This window comes from Caretta caretta, chromosome 6, assembly GCF_965140235.1.
Source record: "Caretta caretta isolate rCarCar2 chromosome 6, rCarCar1.hap1, whole genome shotgun sequence".
Taxonomy (NCBI): Eukaryota; Metazoa; Chordata; order Testudines; family Cheloniidae; genus Caretta; species Caretta caretta.
The window spans coordinates 7,098,686-7,117,234 of NC_134211.1; the positions used below are offsets into that span (position 1 = coordinate 7,098,686).

At 44.1% G+C, this 18,549-nt stretch overlaps 2 protein-coding genes across 2 annotated transcripts; both read left to right on the forward strand.

Moving 5' to 3' along the window:
* Positions 1 to 1,481: 1,481 nt before the first annotated feature.
* On the forward strand, positions 1,482 to 2,444 carry LOC142072298 (olfactory receptor 8U3-like). The gene has a single exon (XM_075128989.1). It carries the CDS (start codon positions 1,506 to 1,508, stop codon positions 2,442 to 2,444), a length of 939 nt encoding a protein of 312 aa, XP_074985090.1. The 5' UTR covers positions 1,482 to 1,505.
* Positions 2,445 to 13,665: 11,221 nt separating this feature from the next.
* On the forward strand, positions 13,666 to 14,604 carry LOC125629752 (olfactory receptor 8U9-like). Its single transcript, XM_048835149.2, has one exon. It carries the CDS (start codon positions 13,666 to 13,668, stop codon positions 14,602 to 14,604), a length of 939 nt encoding a protein of 312 aa, XP_048691106.2.
* The last annotated feature ends 3,945 nt before the right edge of the window (positions 14,605 to 18,549 follow it).

Sequence of the window (18,549 nt, forward strand, 5' to 3'; positions counted from 1 at the left end):
GGACAAGCAGGTTACTCTGGAACCAGGAATAACTGAGAAGATACCAACTACAGCCGGAAACAATTAGTACGTTTCACCTGTATCTAACTTTCTGGTCCTTTGATTCCAAATTTGTTGCTAAGGCTGGTTGAAAATTTTTCTTGAGAAGTTTTTTTGATGGGAAATTGGATTTTACATTTTACTTTTTTTCCCAAGAAATTATGTTTCCCCTGCAAATTGTAAGCTCTCCATCAAAATACCAAACACCCCTCATCCCTAAACCATGACTTTGGGACTCTGGTGATGTTCCAGGGCACTTCAGCAAGGGGAGAGACCATCATGAATCATGGGGGATGTAGTCCAACCTGGGAGCCTTACCCGTCAAAGAGTAGTAGGGTGTGTAGTAAGGTGGTGTGTAGTATCTGAGGAACCCCCATGGTACTTCTGAGTCAAAATATCAAGTTTTTACCTAAAAGATTTTGGTGTAAAAAAAAAATTGTGGATCAGGTCTTCGGAGTATCCAGCTTGCACTGAAAGCAGCAGGATGAAATATGCCCCTAACCTCACACTCTGTAACTCTGATAGAAATTGCATCATTTAATAACACTGTAAGAAAGAGTAGGTCAAATTAATCCCCAGGGCACCAATTACACCAAGGGTGGCTTTGGTTCACTGAATGCATTAATTCGGTGTTGTGTCTCTCTGAGCTCAGATATTCCCAAGGGCTTCAGGAATCATATCCCATAGATCACATATCTCAGTATAAAACTTCCCGAAGGCTCCAAACTGGCAGTTTCTATAAATGGTGAAACACCACCATCTCTCTTTCTCTCTCTTCTCAGCAGGTACGTGCTATTGTCCTGAATTACAGTCACACACACACACACAGACACCACGGGGATCAGCAGGTATTGAATTCCAGACCTCCAGCACCAAAAGCCTCAGCCCCAACTCCTACCCCTTCAGCTAAAGGAGCAAACTGCTGGGTTGGAAAAAATAGGCAATTACCTAGTCACTGAAGCCAGGGCTTCCCATGATGTCTCTGGGTTTTCGTACAGGTTCCAGTAAATGCCAAAAAGCTTAATCAGCACAGTGAGCAACTTTACACCAAACAGACAAGCCAAGCCACAGAGCTCCCCTTGCCCAGAGAGGGTGGAAAGATTGACACTCCTTTACTCTCACCCATTCTTTAGCTAAGGAATAATCCCTTCAGACTGATTCTCTCACAACAGAGTCACAAGTCACAGTTTTCTGTTTGGAGTAGTGAACTGGAGTGTTTGTGTGGGGGCATGATTAACCTGTGTGTCATTGTATTTGCACAGCGTGTGCATTTTATCGAACACCTGGAATGACCAGCTGTGAACATCTGGCTCTGTGGACTAAGCCCTTCCCGGAGTGAGTACTGATGTCCATTGAGAAACTGATCTCCATTTATCTTCACTTACTTCATTGCAGAGAAGAGACAGGTTTTCTGCACCATCCACCTGCCCACATCTCTGTAGCAGCCTGATCTCTGTTCAGAGGAGATGGAAAAGGGAAATCACTCGGAGGTGACTGAGTTCATTCTCTCAGGACTGACAGATCGTCCGGAGCTGCAGGTCCCCCTATTTGGGTTGTTCCTCGTGATTTATGGTGCCACTGTGGTGGGGAACGGGGGGATGATCTTGTTAATCACAATTGATCCCCGACTCCACACCCCCATGTACTTTTTCCTCAGGAATTTGTCTTTCTGTGACCTCTGCTTTTCCTTGATAATTTCCCCTAAGATGCTGCTTAATTTCTTAGCCGAGACAAAAAGTATTTCCTACACTGCCTGCGCTGTGCAAATGTATTTCTCTGTTGTTTTTGGAGATGTTGAGTGCCTCTTGCTGGCTGTGATGGCGTATGACCGTTATGTGGCCATCTGTAACCCGCTGTTCTATACAGTCACCATGTCCAGGCAGCTTTGTAAACAGCTGGTGGCTGGGGTGTACGCTGTGGGGGTGGTGGATTCAATGATATACACATGTTGTACATTTCGGCTGTCATTCTGCAGCTCCAACGTCATCAATCATTTCTTCTGTGACGTCCTCCCTCTGTTGGCGCTCTCCTGTTCTGAAACCCGCATCAATGAGATTGTGATGTTTGCTTTCATGAGCTGCATTACAGTGAGCAGCTTTGTGACTGTTCTCCTCTCCTATGTCTATATCATCTCCGCCATCCTACAGATCCGCTCTCTCGAGGGCCGGCACAAAGCCTTCTCCACCTGCACTTTCCACTTGACCTCTGTGGTCCTGTCTTTTGGCACCCTCCTCTTCACGTATTTAAGTCCCACTTCCAGCTATTCCATGGACAGAGACAAAGTGACCTCAGTGTTTTACACGCTGGTGATCCCCATGTTGAACCCCCTCATCTACAGCCTGAGGAACGCGGAGGTGAAGGACGCCCTGAGGAAAGCAATGAATAAACTCCTAACCAATTCTTGAATCTGTTTAAGTCTGTATTGGTTTAGTGGTTGGGAGTGGAAACAGGTGAATTCAATTCCCAGCCCATTACAAAGTAATTTCGCAGAGCCTGTGGGAGTATTGTTCTTTATTGTATTGTTATTATTATTATTATTATTATTATTATTTTGTATTCTGACAAGTTCTGCAGGTCCCAACTGAGATCGGTGGACAAAACATGGGAACCATCATAGGGTCAGAGAGAGAGAGAATAATTTTATGAGCTTGTGGTTAGGGGCATTCACTTAGAGGGTGACATATTCAAGTTCACGTCTCAGGACATTGGGTGGCAGTTCCAAAGGGGTTTCTGTGACCCAACCCATTACACAGAGTTCAGGAATAAAATTAGGAATAAAAAAGTATGTGTGTGTGGTCGGAGATAGGTAGTTTAGGGTGGACATTAGGAAAAACATCTTAACAGTGAGGGTGGCTGTGCACTGGAATAACTTGCCCAGGAAGGTTGTGGAATCTCCACCACTGGAGATTTTTAAGAGCAGGTTACACAAACACCTGCCAGGGATGGTAGATAATACTCAGTTGTGCTGTGAGTGCAGGGAAGTGGAGTAGATGACCTCTTGAGGTCCCTTACAGTCCTGTGATTCCATGATTGCATAAGGAGCCCTGTACTGGGAGGAAGAGGGACGCCAGCCCGAGCACTGGGCAGGGCAAGGGACACAGACCTGCCAACACTTGATATTCAGCTCCACTGTACCCCCCAACACATGCACACACAGAGTGCCTAATGCACACCAAATGCACACACACACACACACACACAGAAGGTGCAGTACACACTCACACAATGCCCACTACAACACACACAGAACCAACTGCACACGAACACACACACACACAGTCCAACACTGAGCTCAATCAGAATGCAGAATAATCTCTGCTGGGAGCTGGGACAACTGCAATATTTCCAACTCTTCTGAACAAAGAGAACCGAAGGGGATTCTGCTGCCCTGGCAGGGAGATAGGACTAGATTTCCCAACTGGTCTTTTCCATCAACAGCTTTTCTGAGGCCTGGTTTAGGCTTAAAAAATAGATCAACAGAACTCTGTCACACAAGGCAGGGAAATTTTTCACACCCTGTGCAAGGTAGTTAGCTAGTGCTGACCCTTAGTGTCATTCTTCCATTGACCCAGCTACTGCCTCTCGGGGAAGTGGATTAACACTTCCATAAATGTGGAAAACATCTGCGCTATGACACTGATGCACACCATAGCTGAGTCAATGTAATGGCTTTAGTATAGGCATTCTCTGAATCAATCGGGGTTGTTTCCCACTTCCCATTAAAGCAATTTTTCTCTCCTTTTCCATCATTTCAATTATAGTTTGAAATGTTCTGAAACTGACTTGTTTGCCCATGACTTGGTGGTACCTCTTTGTTCTTTCTCCCTTCACTGACAATGGGTTAAGAGTGACGGAAGCAGCACCTGCTTAGAACCCTAAAATCAGACATAGAGCCAAATCTTTCCCTGTTTGCTAGCCACACCAGAGTAACCCTTAATACCTCTGGAGCTGCTTCCTTGGCCAGAAGAGGTTAAACTTGGCTTTTATGACTTTGGGATTTGCTCCCTGGAGCATCTTTGCTCCTAGGACAACAGATGTGCACAGCAAATGGAATTAATGTTGTTGCCATGTATGTCCTTGTGGAAATGGAACACAGACGGCCAGAGAATCAGCTGGTCTGTATCGCTGTCTCTCCCTTGTGGTCATTTTAGCATGATACAAAACTGAGGTGACTATATTCCACTTTATTTGTTGGTCACCTCTCCAAACGTCTCTTTAAGTAATTTCCCAGCGTTGGGAAGCAAAGGTGTCTAGAAATGAGTGAATTTCTTCTGGGCTAATGATTTATTGTCAAAAACAATAGTGTTTGGATTGACATGAAACTCTTCACAAATATGTTACAGATATACCAAATAGCTTTGTCCCAAAACAATGTGTGTGTGCTGGGGGAGGATTTAGATGTCGGTCACAACACAGCCACTGTAGGAGGTGGTGGTGGTCCTTCCCTTTGGAATTTTTAGCCCAATAGTTGGGGTGTTCACTTGTGAGGCGAGAGATCCAGGTTCAATTCCCACTTCTGCCCTGTGCTTGGCAAAGCTCTATGTGACATTGCACTCCATATGCTTTCTGAAAATATCCTTCTGAATAAGACATAACTGGAATATACTTTATGCTCAGCGCCCCTTGTAACATATCATTATAAATCTTATCATCTACGAAGGTGTTCATCCTATTTGTTTACATGGATTTTTTTATGTTTGGAATTAGGAGAATAAGATATAAACTTGTATTACTGATTTAGACATTAAATGGAAGCCTTTAAAGGTGCTTCAGAATCAATGAACTGTGAATGGCTTTATTTACCTGCAAGCCTTCCTGTGTATGTGTGGGAGAAACCAGGAAGAATGGAGATTGGGGTCTTATAGTGACATGTGACCATGCCACCAGATACTGAGCTCTATCTTGAAGCTGGTACTTTTCCTGAAGGGGGTGGAATTCGAAGGAAAGTTTTCCCACCTTGGGGAAGTTCTATAAAAAGTGAGGAAGCAAACAATGAGTGTCTTCAGATGGCTTAAGGTTTCCCCACGGTGATACCTACAAGCACCTGGAAATACAAGGACTGTAACCACAGGGGTGGGTGAGAACAGGCTGGATCCAGGTCAGAAAATGCAGCTGGTCTGAGAAGGATTTTACCTGAAATAACAACTGGGGTGAGAAGTTAACATTTGTAACTGATTTCTGAGTGTATTAAGCTTAGTTTTGTACATTTTACTTTTTGATTTACTTTGTTCTATAGGTTACATCTTAAAACCACTTAAACCCTAATTTTTTACTTAATAAAATCACTTTTGTTGATTTATAAACTCAGTGTGAGTAATTGTTACCTTGGGGGGCAAACAGCTGTGCATATCTTTCTTGAAGTGATATAGGGGGCGAACATGTATCATTTTACCCTGTATAAGCTTTATACAGAGTAAAATGGATTTGTTTGGGGTTTTGATCTCATTGGGAGCTTGGTATCTGCATGCTGGAGACTGGTATCCTACTGAGCTTGTTTTAATCTAGATCCGTAGCTTTGTGGGGTAACCCAGACCTGGGGTCTGTGTTGCAGCAGACCGGTGTGTCTGGCTCAAGAAGGCAGGGTTCTGGAGGCCAAGGATAGGAGGGAAAATCAGCTCACGGGTAATTTCAGCACATCAGCTGACAGTCCCAAAGGGGGTCTCTGTGCACTTGGGTTCCCTGCATCTCCAAAAAACATCCCAGCCCCTGGGGATGTGCTATTCCAATCTGGGTTTCTCTCAGTCTCTCCTTTCAAAGTGTTTCTACTGTGGATAGCTAATTGAATAACCATTATACAGCTTCATACAGAGTAAAATGGACTTATTTGGGGTTTAGAGCCCTTTGGAAGCTGGGTGTCTACAGGTATCCTGCTGAGCTGGTTTCAGTCTAGATCTGAAGTTTTGGGGGTGTGGCCCGGACCCTTGGTCTGTGTTGCAGCAGGCTAGAGTGTCTGGCTCAACAAGGCAGGGTTCTGGAGGCCCAGGCTGCAGGGAAATCAGCACACCAGATGACAGGAGGAAGGGAGGTGGGTTGCATGCTTGGAGATACTTTGTTTCAGCAGCTGCAGAGATCTTAAGTGTTAACCACCAGTGCCTAACGCATGAAGTGAAATACAGTCACCTCTGTTTAGTATCATATTCAAAAGGCCTCACAGGAGAGACAGTGATCGAGACCAGCTGATTCTCTCGCCCTCTGTGTTCCATTTCCACAAGGAAAGACTCAGGGACAACATTAATTGCATGTGCTGTGCACACTTGTTATCCTGGGAGCAAATCTCAAAGTCAACCCAGGAAGCAGCTCCAGAGGTATAAAGGGTAACGTTGGTGTGGTTAGCAAACAGGGAAAGATTCAACTCTGATTTTACGGTTCTGATTTCAGGGTTCTCAGCAGGTACTGCTTCCGTCCTCAACTCATTGTCCGTGAAGGAAGGGAAAACAAAGAGGTACCACCAATTCATGGGCAAACAAGTCAGTTTCAGTGCATTTCAGCCTTTAATTGAAATGACAGTGAGCCATTCATGGGAGGGAAAGGAAGGAATTATTCTGAGAGGAGAAATTTCAACTTTTGTGAACATATTTACCTATCAAAAGAAGGAAAGATCTTTATAAGGGAGGGAGAAGAGTGATTGGAAAAGGAGAGAAAAATAGCTTTACGAGGAAAGAGGAAAACTCCCCCATCACCCAGGTAATATCTATACTAAGGCCATTACATTGACTCAGCTTTGGTGTGCAACAGTGACGTAATGTAGATGCTTTCCACATTCTTGAATCTGTTTAACTCAGTACTGGTTTAGTGATGGGGAGTGGAAACAGGTGAATTCAATTCCCATCCCATTATAGAGTAATTTTGCAGAGCCCGTGGGAGTATTGTTCTTTATTATATTGTTATTACTATGAATTTGTTTATATTCCAACGAGGCCTGCAGGCCCCAACTAAAATCAGGGCTTTATTCGGCTATTACCCCATCAAAATTCCAGGAGGCACCTGTTTCAGATGTGTGAATATTTGTGACGTGCTTCCAAAGCATAGGGGTATTTGTACTGGGGAGGAAGAGGGGGGCGTCTAATCTATCTCCTTTTGCTTTGTAGTGGGTTTGGTTTTTGTTATGCAGTTGCAAGTATGAAGTGTGTGGTTTCCATGGTGGAACCAAAGGGAGTTTTGCACACCCTCCTGATATTCTGCAGCCCTGTATGTTCTCTGTGGGGTTGTTGTAGATTGTCGCCTGGTTTGAATCCATTCATGTGGAGGAGAAAGGTGATTTCCATCAAAATGGCCTTTATTTTAAGTTAAGGGAGCAACAAAACAAGTAAGAACAAGGGTAACATATCCAAAAGAGAACATGCTATGTGTGCGTCCACTGTGAGAATCTGCACTGAGCTGAATACAAAATAATATGGAAAGGGTGAGTTTTCTCGAGCACATAAATTAAACAGAAAGAAAAAGTCATATCAGACACTAAATATTTATACCACATCAGCTGGTTAGCTATGAGGTCTTACTCTTAGTTCTGCGAGTAAGTCCTATGGACTCTGAAGAATAGGGATTCTGGGAATTGTACAGCTCAGGTTACGGAGAGTGAGAAAAGGCTAGAGCTGGGCCAATAGCAGATTTTTGAATTCATGTGTGGTTACAAAAAATGGAAAAACAAATTCAGTTCAACCTGATCCAAATCTGAAAATTCCTTAAATGTTTGGCAAATTGAAAACACTGACAGACATATCCTGTGGGGGTCGAATGAACTATTTAGCATGACCAGAAATGGAACATTTCCTTTCCTTCTTGGATACTTTTCAATGTAAATGTAAAGACAATGTATGGCCACATTGACAAAATGAATGGAAATGGAAGAGGCACTAATGGTGCTGCTTCTCTTGTAGACTGTAACCCAGTGATTAGATCATTCCTGTGGCAAGTGGGAGATCCTGGTCAATCCCCCCCTCTGTCTGATGGGGAGAAACAATTTGAAAGTGGGTCTCCCATAGTTCCGGACAGTGTCCTGGCAATTGGGCTTTGTTCTGTCCTGCATCATTCTCAGGACAGGTCTACGCTAATGCTGTAAATTGATCTAAGTTACGCTACTTCAAGTTGACTAAGTTCATCTGACTTACAGCGGTGTCCACACTGTGCCATGTCAACCGGAGAGTTATGTAACTGAAGTAAAGTAACACAGATCATCCAACAGCGTTAGTGTAGAACAGCCCTGAGGAAGATCCATGATGGAACATCCTCTCTGAGGGAGGTGGAGTACAGACCTCATCAGGTAAGCGCTCTCCCATTGACTTAGCATGTCTTCCCCAGACCTGCTCAATCAAGACCATTTCATCTCTTGCAGTAGTCCCGATTGAGCCAGTAGTGTAGATATGGCCTGTTGAAGATGTTGCATTTTGGATAAAAAACGGGAAGAATCACAGGGCCAGAAAGAGAGAATGACTCTATAGACAAGTGGTTCAGGGCACCAACATGCTCAACCTCATGTCTCTGTTCGAATGGTTTTTTAATTAGTTATCCACCGTAGAACAACTTTGAAAGGGGAGATTGAGAGTAACCCATACTGGAATAGCACATCACTAAAGGGCTGGGATGCTTTCCAGAAATACAGGAAAACCAAGTGCACATCTTTGCCCAGCACTGGACAGAAGGGGGAATTGAACCTGGATCTCCCATCTCACACCTGAACACCCTACCTATTGAGCTAAAAATTACAAAGAGAGGGAGCATCACCACCTCCTACCGGTGGCTGCTTTGTGACCGGCACCTAAATCCTCCTCCCCCACACACATTGTTTTGGGACAAGGTTATTACGAGACCTTGTAACACATTTGTGAATAGTTTCAGGTCAACCCCAATGGCATTGTTTTTTACAATAAATTATTAATAAATTTAATAGTGAAAAGTGCAAGGTCATGCATTTAGGGAATAATAACAAGAATTTTTGTTACAAACTGGGGACGCATCACTTGGAAGTAACAGAGGAGGAGAAGGATCTCTTAGTATTCGTTGCTCACAGGATGACTATGAGCTGCCACTGTGATATGGCCATGAAAAACAGCTAATGCGGACTTGGGATGCATCAGGCGAGGTATTTCCAGTAGAGATAAGGAGGTGTTGGTACCATTATACAAGGTTCTGGTGAGACCTCATCTGGAATATTGTGTGAAGTTTTGGTCTCCTATGTTTATGAAAGATGAATTCAAACTTGAACAGGTACAGAGAAGGGCTACTAGGATGATCCGAGGGATGGAAAACCTGTCTTATGAAAGGAGACTCAAGGAGCTTAGCCTGTTTGGCCTAACCAAAAGAAGCCTGAGGGGAGATATGATTGCTCTCTATAACTATATCAGAGGTATAAATACCATGGAGGGAGAAGAATTATTTAAGCTCACTACTGTTACGGTTCAAATACAAGACAGCACAGAGCTTTTAGCAAGCAAGCGAGCTGGTCTGCCAACCGACTTCTGCCTGTCAGCTTTCCACCTTCACCTTTATTCTTTCTCTCCCCCTGCGCATTACATTCTCCAACAGATAAAAGGAATACACTGGCTTTGTTTAACATTCTTATTTACCAATTTCTATCTACCTCATTCCTTGCTCTCGGGCTTTGAGCCCAGTCCTGGGAGGCTTCCCACGGTTCATGTCATCTGGGCGAGATTCCAAGGTTCATGCCCTTGAGAAGAGCTGTGTGTGCACAGCTCCTATACAACACTCCGGGTGTGCCCTGAATGTTGCCAAGCACATGAACCTTGTATGAATCCTACACACTACCAATGTGGACACAAGAACAAATGGATATAAACTGGCCAGCAGGAAGTTTAGACTTGAAATTAGATGGAGGTTTCTAACCGTCAGAGGAGTGAAGTTCTGGAACAACCTTCTAAGGAAAGCAGTGGGGGCAAAGACATATCTGCTTTCAAGACTAAATTTGATAAGTTTATGGAAGGGATAAGATGATGGGGTTGCCTAATTTTGTCAATTAATTGATCTTCAACTATTAGCGGGAGATGTGCCCAATGGCGTGTGATGGGATGTTAGATGGGATGGGATCTGAGTTTCTACAGAGAATTCTTTCCAGGGTGCCTGGCTGGTGAGTCTTGCCCACATGCTCAGGGTTTAGCTGATCACCATATTTGGGGTCGGGAAGGAATTTTCCTCCAGGGCAGATTGTCAGAGGCTCTGGGGTTTTTTCGCCTTCCTCTGCAGCGTGGGGCATGGGTCACTTGCTGGAGGATTCTCTGCACCTCAAAGTCTTTAAACCATGATATGAGGACTTCAATAGCTCAGAGAGAGGTTAGAGGTTTGTTACAGGAGTGGGTGGGTGAGATTCTGTGGCCTGCGTTGTACAGGAGGTCAGAGTAGAGAATGATAATAGTCCCTTCTGACCTTAAAGTCTATGTTTCTATGATTAGTCCAGAAGAAATTCACCCATTTCTAGATACTTTTGTGTCCCAAAGCTGGAAAATTACTTACAGAGACTTTTGGAGAGGTGACCAACACATGAAGTGGAATACAGTCACCTCAGTTTTGTATCATATTCAAAAGACCTCAAGGGAGAGAGAGCCATCCAGACCAGCTAAAGCTCTGGCTCTCTGTGTTCCATTTCACAAGGAAGGCAACAGCATTAATTGCATGTGCTGTGCACACCTGTACTCCTGGGAGCAAAGATGCTTCAGGGAGCAAATCTCAAAGTCATTCCAGTAAGCAGCTCCAGAGGTATTAAGGATAACATTGGTGTGGTTAGCAAACAGGGAAAAGTTCGACTCTTAGTCTGATTTTTACAGTTCTGAGAAGGTATAGCTTCCATTCTCAACTCATTGCAAGTGAAAGGAGGGGAAATAAAGAGATACCACCAAGTCATGGGCAAACAAGTCAGTTTCAGAGCATTTTGGCCTTTAATTCAAATTACAGTCCGCCATTTATGGGAAGGGAAGTAAGGAGATGAAATATTCGGCAAAATCACTGTACTCTTCCTACTGCCGACATACTGCTTCCATTTGGGTATTTTTGGGGAAGTGGGGCAGCTCCTGGAGGGTTTTGTCTCTTCCACTCCACAACAGCCAGTTCATGCTTCTGGGCCTCAATCTGAGCCTGTATTTCTCTGTCTCTTAATCCCAGGACTCATTGTAAGTGGCTGCCTCAGCTTCCATAGCCCTTCTGTGCGCAGTTGCCTCAGCTTCTTTGATCTTCAATTGAAACTCCCGGTCCTTTACCTTCTCTTCTCTTTCCCGACTGGCCAGCTCTGGTTTAGCAGCTGCCTCATTGGTCGTCATTTTCCTGCTTTCTTCTGCTGGGCCACGCCCCTCTGCAGTTCACAGAAACTGAGATTCACTCGGATCAGGGGCTTCTTAGTTAACAGAGACTTTCCCAGTGCCCCTGGGAGACTTTCTGGGCACTTTGCAACCTGTGCAGTTCTAGCTTCTTCTGATTTTCACTCATACTTATTTTGCTTATTTTTCCATCCCTATTTCCCTTACCCTAAATAAGGAAACAGAAAATAACCAATTTGTTACCACTTTGTCTGTTCTCCACCCACCACACCCAAAATTCACTTAAAATCACAACCAGTGTCTCAAAGCAATCAGCTCTGCACAGATTCTGCTCCACAGGGGCTTAGATACTCTCTCTCTCTTGTGGGTGGAAACCCCTTCACCCAGAAGAGAGAAGGGGTACAACGTCACACTCTGTTTGCAAGATATCCTATGACATCTCTCTCTCACTCTGCCTCCCCATTGATTTACTGCATTGGAAGGGATAAAGGAAGCACTTTGAACATGTATTAATAACATGATACAGTGCTATCTTATAACGCCACTTACATGATCAAAAATATTGTATTAATATTTGCGATGAGAGGATGACTATTTCTAGTTGACTCATGGATTTATTTAACATCTTAAAGCTGAGCTCTGTGTGCAGATAGCAGGCATGCAAGAGGGATAGTTTTGTGAACTGCAGAAGTCCGGAGCATACTGTGGTCTCATCCTGAGCTCCCCTGGTCACCATGTGGTCTCCATCAGGCAAAAATGAGTGAAACTATCTTTCCTATTTTGGGGAGTAAGCTATCAAAAGAAGGACATAGGATACCATGGTGATTGGAATGCCATTAATAGCTCAATAATCTGGAATACTCTTATGTATCTTACAGGTTTACATTGCACCTGCTGAGGCCAGGCCAATGAGGTGAATCTGAAACCAGGAAAGGCTGTGAAGATATCAGCTATGGCTACAAATAATTAGTATGTTTCATCTGTATCTAACTTTCTGTCCCGTTGATTGCAAATGTGTTGCTAAGTCTGGTTGAAAATTTTTCTTGAGAAGTTTTTCTGATGGGAAATTTGATTTTCAATTCAATTAAATCCATCAAAAAAGTCAAACTTTCCTCCTCCCTAAACCATGGCTGTGGGATTCTGGTGATGTTCCAAGGCAGTTCAGCAAGAGGAGAGACCATCATGCATCATGGAGGATGTATTCCAGACTGGGAGCCTGGCCCACGGAAGAGATTGGTGGTGTGTGGTACCTGAGGCACCCGCGTGGTATTTCTGAGTTAAAATATGAAGTTTTTATCTAAAAGATTTTGGTCTCCTGAAAAAAAACCCAACCCTTTGTGTATCACTTCTACTCAGTACCCAGCTGTCACTGAAAACAGCAGGATGAAATATACCCCAAGCCTCATACTCTGTAACTCTGCTAGAAATTGCATCATTTAATAACACAGTAAGAAAGAGTAGGACAAATTAATCCCAGGGGCACCAATTACACTGAGGGTGGCTTTGGTTCACTGAATGCATTAATTAGGTTTTGTGTTTCTCTGAGCTCATGTATTCCCAGTTGCTTCAGGAACCATGTCCCATAGATCAAACATCTCAGTATAAAACTTCCCAAATGCTCCAAACTCGCAGTTTCTGTTGATGGGGAAACGCCGCCACATCTCTCACTCTCTTCTCAGCAGGTACATGCTATTGTCCTGAATTACATGCACGCACACACATGCAGACACCATGGTGATCAGCAGGTATTAAATTCAAGATGTCCAGCACTAAAAGTCTCAGCCCCAACTCCTACCCCTTCAGCTAAAGGGGCGACCTCCTTGGTTGGAAAAAAATAGACAATTACATAGTTACTGAAGCCAGGGCTTTCCATTATGTCTCCGGGTTTTCATACAGGCTAAAGTAAATGGCAAAAAGCTGAATTAGCACAGTTGGCAACTTTACCCCAAATGGACATGCCAAGCCTAAGAGCTCGGCTTGCCAAAAGAGGGTGGAAAGATTGGCACTCCTTTACTCTCACACCTTGTTTAACTAAGGAATAATCTCTTCAGACTGATTCTCTCACAACAGAGTCACAAGTCACAGTTTTCTGTTCGGAGTAGTGAACTGGAGTGTTTCTGTGTGGGAAATGATTAACCTTCATGTCATTGTGTTTGCAGAGCGTGTGCATTTTATCGAACACCTGGAATGACCAGCTGTGAACATCTGGCTCTGTGGACCAAGCCCTTCCCTGAGCAGGTACTGATGTCCATTGAGAAACTGATCTCCATTTATCTTCACTTACTTCATTACAAAGAAGGGACAGGTTTTCCGCACCATCCACATGCCCACATCTCTGTCTCAGCCTGATCTCTGTTCAGAGGAGATGGAAGAGGGAAATCACTCGGAGGTGACTGAATTCATTCTCTCAGGACTGACAGATCATCCACAGCTGCAGGTTCCTCTGTTTGGGGTGTTCCTACTGATTTATGGAATCACCCTGGTGGGGAATGGGGGAATGATCTTGTTAATCACAATTGATCCCCGACTCCACACCCCCATGTACTTTTTCCTCAGGAATTTGTCTTTCTGTGACCTCTGCATTTCCTTGATAATTTCCCCTAAGATGCTGCAGAATTTCTTAGCCGAGAGGAAAAGCATTTCTTTCACTGCCTGCGCTGTGCAAATGCATCTCTCTATCATTTTTGCAGATGTTGAGTGCCTCTTGCTGGCTGTGATGGCGTATGACCGTTATGTGGCCATATGTAACCCGCTGCTCTATACGGTCACCATGTCCAGACAGCTTTGTAAACAGCTGGTGGCTGGGGTGTACACTGTGGGGGTTTTGGATTCAATGATATACACGTGTTGTACATTTCAGATGTCATTCTGCAGCTCCAACATCATCAATCATTTCTTCTGTGATGTCCTCCCACTGTTGGCACTCTCCTGCTCTGACACCCGCATCAATGAGATTGTGGTGTTTGCTTTCATGAGCTGCATTACAGTGAGCAGCTTTCTGACTGTCCTCCTCTCCTATGTCTATATCATCTCCACCATCCTGCAGATCTGCTCTGCCAAAGGCAGGCGCAAAGCCTTCTCCACCTGCACTTTCCACTTAATCGCTGTGGTCCTGTTTTTTGGAACCTTCTTCTTCATGTATTTACGTCCCACCACCAGGTATCCCACGGACAGAGACAAAGTGACCTCAGTGTTTTACACACTGGTGATTCCCATGTTGAACCCCCTCATCTACAGCCTGAGGAACACGGAGGTGAAGGACACCTTGAGGAAAGCAATGAATAAATGCCTAACCAATTCTTGAATCTGTTTAACTCTGTATTGGTTTAATGGTGGGGATTGGAAACAGGTGAATTCAATTCCCAGTCCATTACAAAGTAATTTTGTATAGCCCGTGAGAGTATTTTTCATTATTATTTTGTTATTAAAAGTAATTTGTTTCTATTCCAACAAGGTCTGCAGGCCCCAACTGAGATCATTTGAGAAAACCTGAGGAAGATTCACAGGTCCAGAAAGAGAGAATGATTTTATAAGCTTGTGGCTAGAGGCATCCACGGAGAGGGAGACGTTCAACTTCACATCTCAGGACATTGGGTGGCAGTTCCAAAGGGGTTTCTGTGACCCAAACCATCACACAGTGTTCAGGAATAAAACTGCAAAACAATGTGTGTGGGTGGGTGGGGGAGAGTTGAGGAGGCAGGGGGACGACAGCACAAGAACAGAGGGACTTCAATTGCACAAAAGGTGGTTTAGGTTGAACATTAGGAAAAACATCCCAACAGTGAGGGTGGCTAAGCACTGGAATAATTTTCCCAGTAAGGTTATGTAAACTCCACCACTGGAGATTTTTAGGAGCAGGTTAGACAAACACCTGTCAGGGATCGTCAAGTTAATACTCAGTTGTGCTGTGAGTGCAGGGGACTGGACTAGATGACCTCTCAAAGTCCCTTCCAGTCCTATGATTTTATGATGTCACAAGGAGCCCTGCACTGGAGGGAGCAGGGACACCAGCCTGAGCAGTGGGCAGGGCAAAGAACATGCACCTGCCTTCATTTGACATTCAGCTCCAATGTACTGCTCACAACATGCACACACATAGTGCCCACTGCAACCAAACACACACACACAAAGTACCCAGTACACACAACACACAGAGTCCCCAATGCACACCAAATGCACACAAACACATAGAAGGCACACTACACACACATACACACACACACACAATCCCCACTACACAAAACACACACACGGCCCACTGCACACCAAACGTACACACACAGAGACAGAGTGTCCACTACACACACACAGCCTGACACTGAGCTCGATCAGAATACAGAAGAATCTCTACTGGGAAGCTGGGACAGCTGCAATATTTTCAACTTGCCTGAACAAAAAGAGCTGAAGGGGATCCTGGTGCCCTGGCAGGGAGATAGGACTAGATTTCCCAACTGGTTTTTTTTCTATGGACAGCTTTTTTGAGGCTTGGTTTATGCTGAAAAATAAGATCAACACAGCTCCATCACACAGGGTGGGGAAACTTTTCAAACGCTATGCGAGGCAGTTAGGTTGTACTGACCCTCAGTGTAATTCTTCCATTGACCTAGATACTGCCTCTCGGAGAAGTGGATTAACTACATCGAAGGAAAAACCCTTCCATCAACGTGGAAAGCATCTACAGTGTGGCACTGCTTCAAATCACAGCTGAGTCAATGTAATGGCTTTAGTATAGACATTCCCTGAATCGATAGGGCAGTTTTCCCACTTCCTATTTAAGCTATTTTTCTCTCCTTTTCCGTCATTCTTCTCCCTCCCTTGTAAAGCTCTTTCCTTCTTTTGATAGGTAAATACGTTCCGAAATTTTTACTCTCAGCATAATTCCTTCCTTCCCCTCCCATGAATGTCATTTCAAAGAGAGGCTGAAATGCTCTGAAACTGACTTGCTTGCCTATCACTTTGTTGAACCTCTTAGTTTTTCCTCCCTTCACTTACAATGAGTTGAGGACGGAAGCCGTACCTGCTCAGATCCCGAAAATCAGAACCGTAAAATCAGAGTCGAATATTTCCCTGTTTGCTCACCACACCAATGTTGCCCTTAATACATATGGAGCTGCTTTCTTGGGGGGCAGAGGTTAAATTTGGCTTTGATGACTTTGAGATTTGCTCCCTGGAGCATCTTCGCTCCCAGGACAACAGGTGTGCACAGCACATGCAATTAAAGTTGTTGCCGTATCCTTCCTTGTGGAAATGGAACACAGAGGGCCAGAGAGTCAGCTCGTCTGGATCTCTGTCTCTCCCGTGAGGTCATTTAACATGATACAAAACTGAGGTGACTGTATTCCACGTTATTTGTTGGTCACCTCTCCAAACCTCTCTTTACGTAATTTCCCAGTGTTGGTACATAAAGGTGTCTAGAAATAAGTGAATTTCTTCTGGACTAATCATTTATTGTCAAAAACATTACCATTTCGATAGACCTGAAACTATTCACAAATGTGTTACAAATACGCCAAATAGCTTTTTCCCAAAACAATGTTTGTGTGCGGGGGGGATTTCGATGCCGGTCACAACCCGGTCACTGTAGGAAGCAGTGGTGGTCCTTCTCTTCGTAATTTTTAGCCCAACAGTTGGGGCGTACACCTGTGAGGTGGGAGATCTGGGTTCAATTCCCCTTCTGTCCAGTGCTGGGCAAAGCTCTGTGTGATGTTGCACTCCATATCCTTTATGAAAATATGCTTCTGAAAAAGACATAATGAATATGCTTTATGATAAGTGCCCCTGTAACATACCATTATAAATCTTATACTCTACTAAGTGTGTTCATACTATTTGTTTACATGGATTATTTTTTGTGTCTGGAATTAGGAGAATGAGATATAAATTTGTATTACTGATTTAGACATATTAAGTGGAAGCCTTTAAAGGTCCTTCAGAATCAATTAACTTTAAATGGGTCTGTTTACCTGCAAGCCTTCCTGTGTACGTGTGGGAGAAACCAGGAAGAATGGAGATTGGGGTCTTACAGTGACATGTGACGAAGTCGCCAGATACTGAGCTCCATCTTGAAGCTGGTACTTTTCCTGAGGGGGGGTGGAATTCCAAACAAAGGTTTCCCACCTTGGGGAAGTTATATATAAAGTGGGGAAGCAAATGAGTGTCTTCATCTGGCTTAAGAGACAGCCTCCCCACCCCACAAAGATACAGAGAAGCACCTGGAAACCTAAAGACTGTAACCACAGGGGTTGGTGAGAACAGGCTGGACCCAGCTCAGAAAAGGCATCTGACCTGAGAAGGATTTTACCTAAAGTCACAATTGGGGTGAGAAGTTAAAGTTTGTAACTGATTTCTGAGTGTATTAAGCTCAGCCTTGCTTGTTTTTCTTTGTGATTTACTTTGTTCTATCTGTTATGACTTAAAATCACTTAAATCCTACTTTTTATGCTTAATAAAATCACTTCTGTTTATTTACAAACTCAGTGTGAGTAATTGTTACCTTGGGGGGCAAACAGCTGTGCATATCTGTCTTGCAGTGATATAGAGGGCGAACATTTATCATTTTACCCTGTGTAACATGTATACAGAATAAAATGGATTTATTTGGGCTTTAGATTCCATTGGAAGCTGGGTGTCTGCGTGCTGGAGTCAGGTATACTGCTGAACTGGTTTCAGTCTAGATTAGAATATATCTGCAGCTTTGTGGGCGTGACTCAGACTCTGGGTCTGTGATGCACCAGGCTAGCGTGTCTGGCTCAACAAGGCAGTATGTGGGAGGCCCAGGCTGACAGGGAAAACAGCACGCCAGATGACAGGAGGGAGGAAGCGGAGTGGCATGCTTGGAGATACTTTGTTGCAGAATCTGCAGAGATGCTGCAGAGATCTTCAGTGGTAACCACCAGTGACCAACAAATGAATTGAGCTGTAGCTCACGAAAGCTCATGCTCAAATAAATTGGTTAGTCTCTAAGGTGCCACAAGTACTCCTTTTCTTTCAACAAATGAAGGGGAATACAGTCACCTCAGTTTTGCATTATATTCAAAGGCCTCTCGGGAGAGACAGTGATTGAGACCAGCTGATACTCTGGCCCTCTGTGTTCCATTTAAACAAGGAAAGACACAGCAACAATATGAATAGCATGTGCTGTGCACACCTGTTGTCCTGGGAACAAAGATGCTCCAGGGAGGAAATCTCAAAGTCAACCCAGGAAGCAGATACAGAGGTATTCAGGGTAACTTTGGTGTGGTTAGCAAAC

Bases quoted from the DNA above. Each gene is read 5' to 3' on its own strand.
- LOC142072298 (XM_075128989.1), top strand. From the start codon at position 1,506: ATGGAAAAGGGAAATCACTCGGAGGTGACTGAGTTCATTCTCTCAGGA.
- LOC125629752 (XM_048835149.2), top strand. From the start codon at position 13,666: ATGGAAGAGGGAAATCACTCGGAGGTGACTGAATTCATTCTCTCAGGA.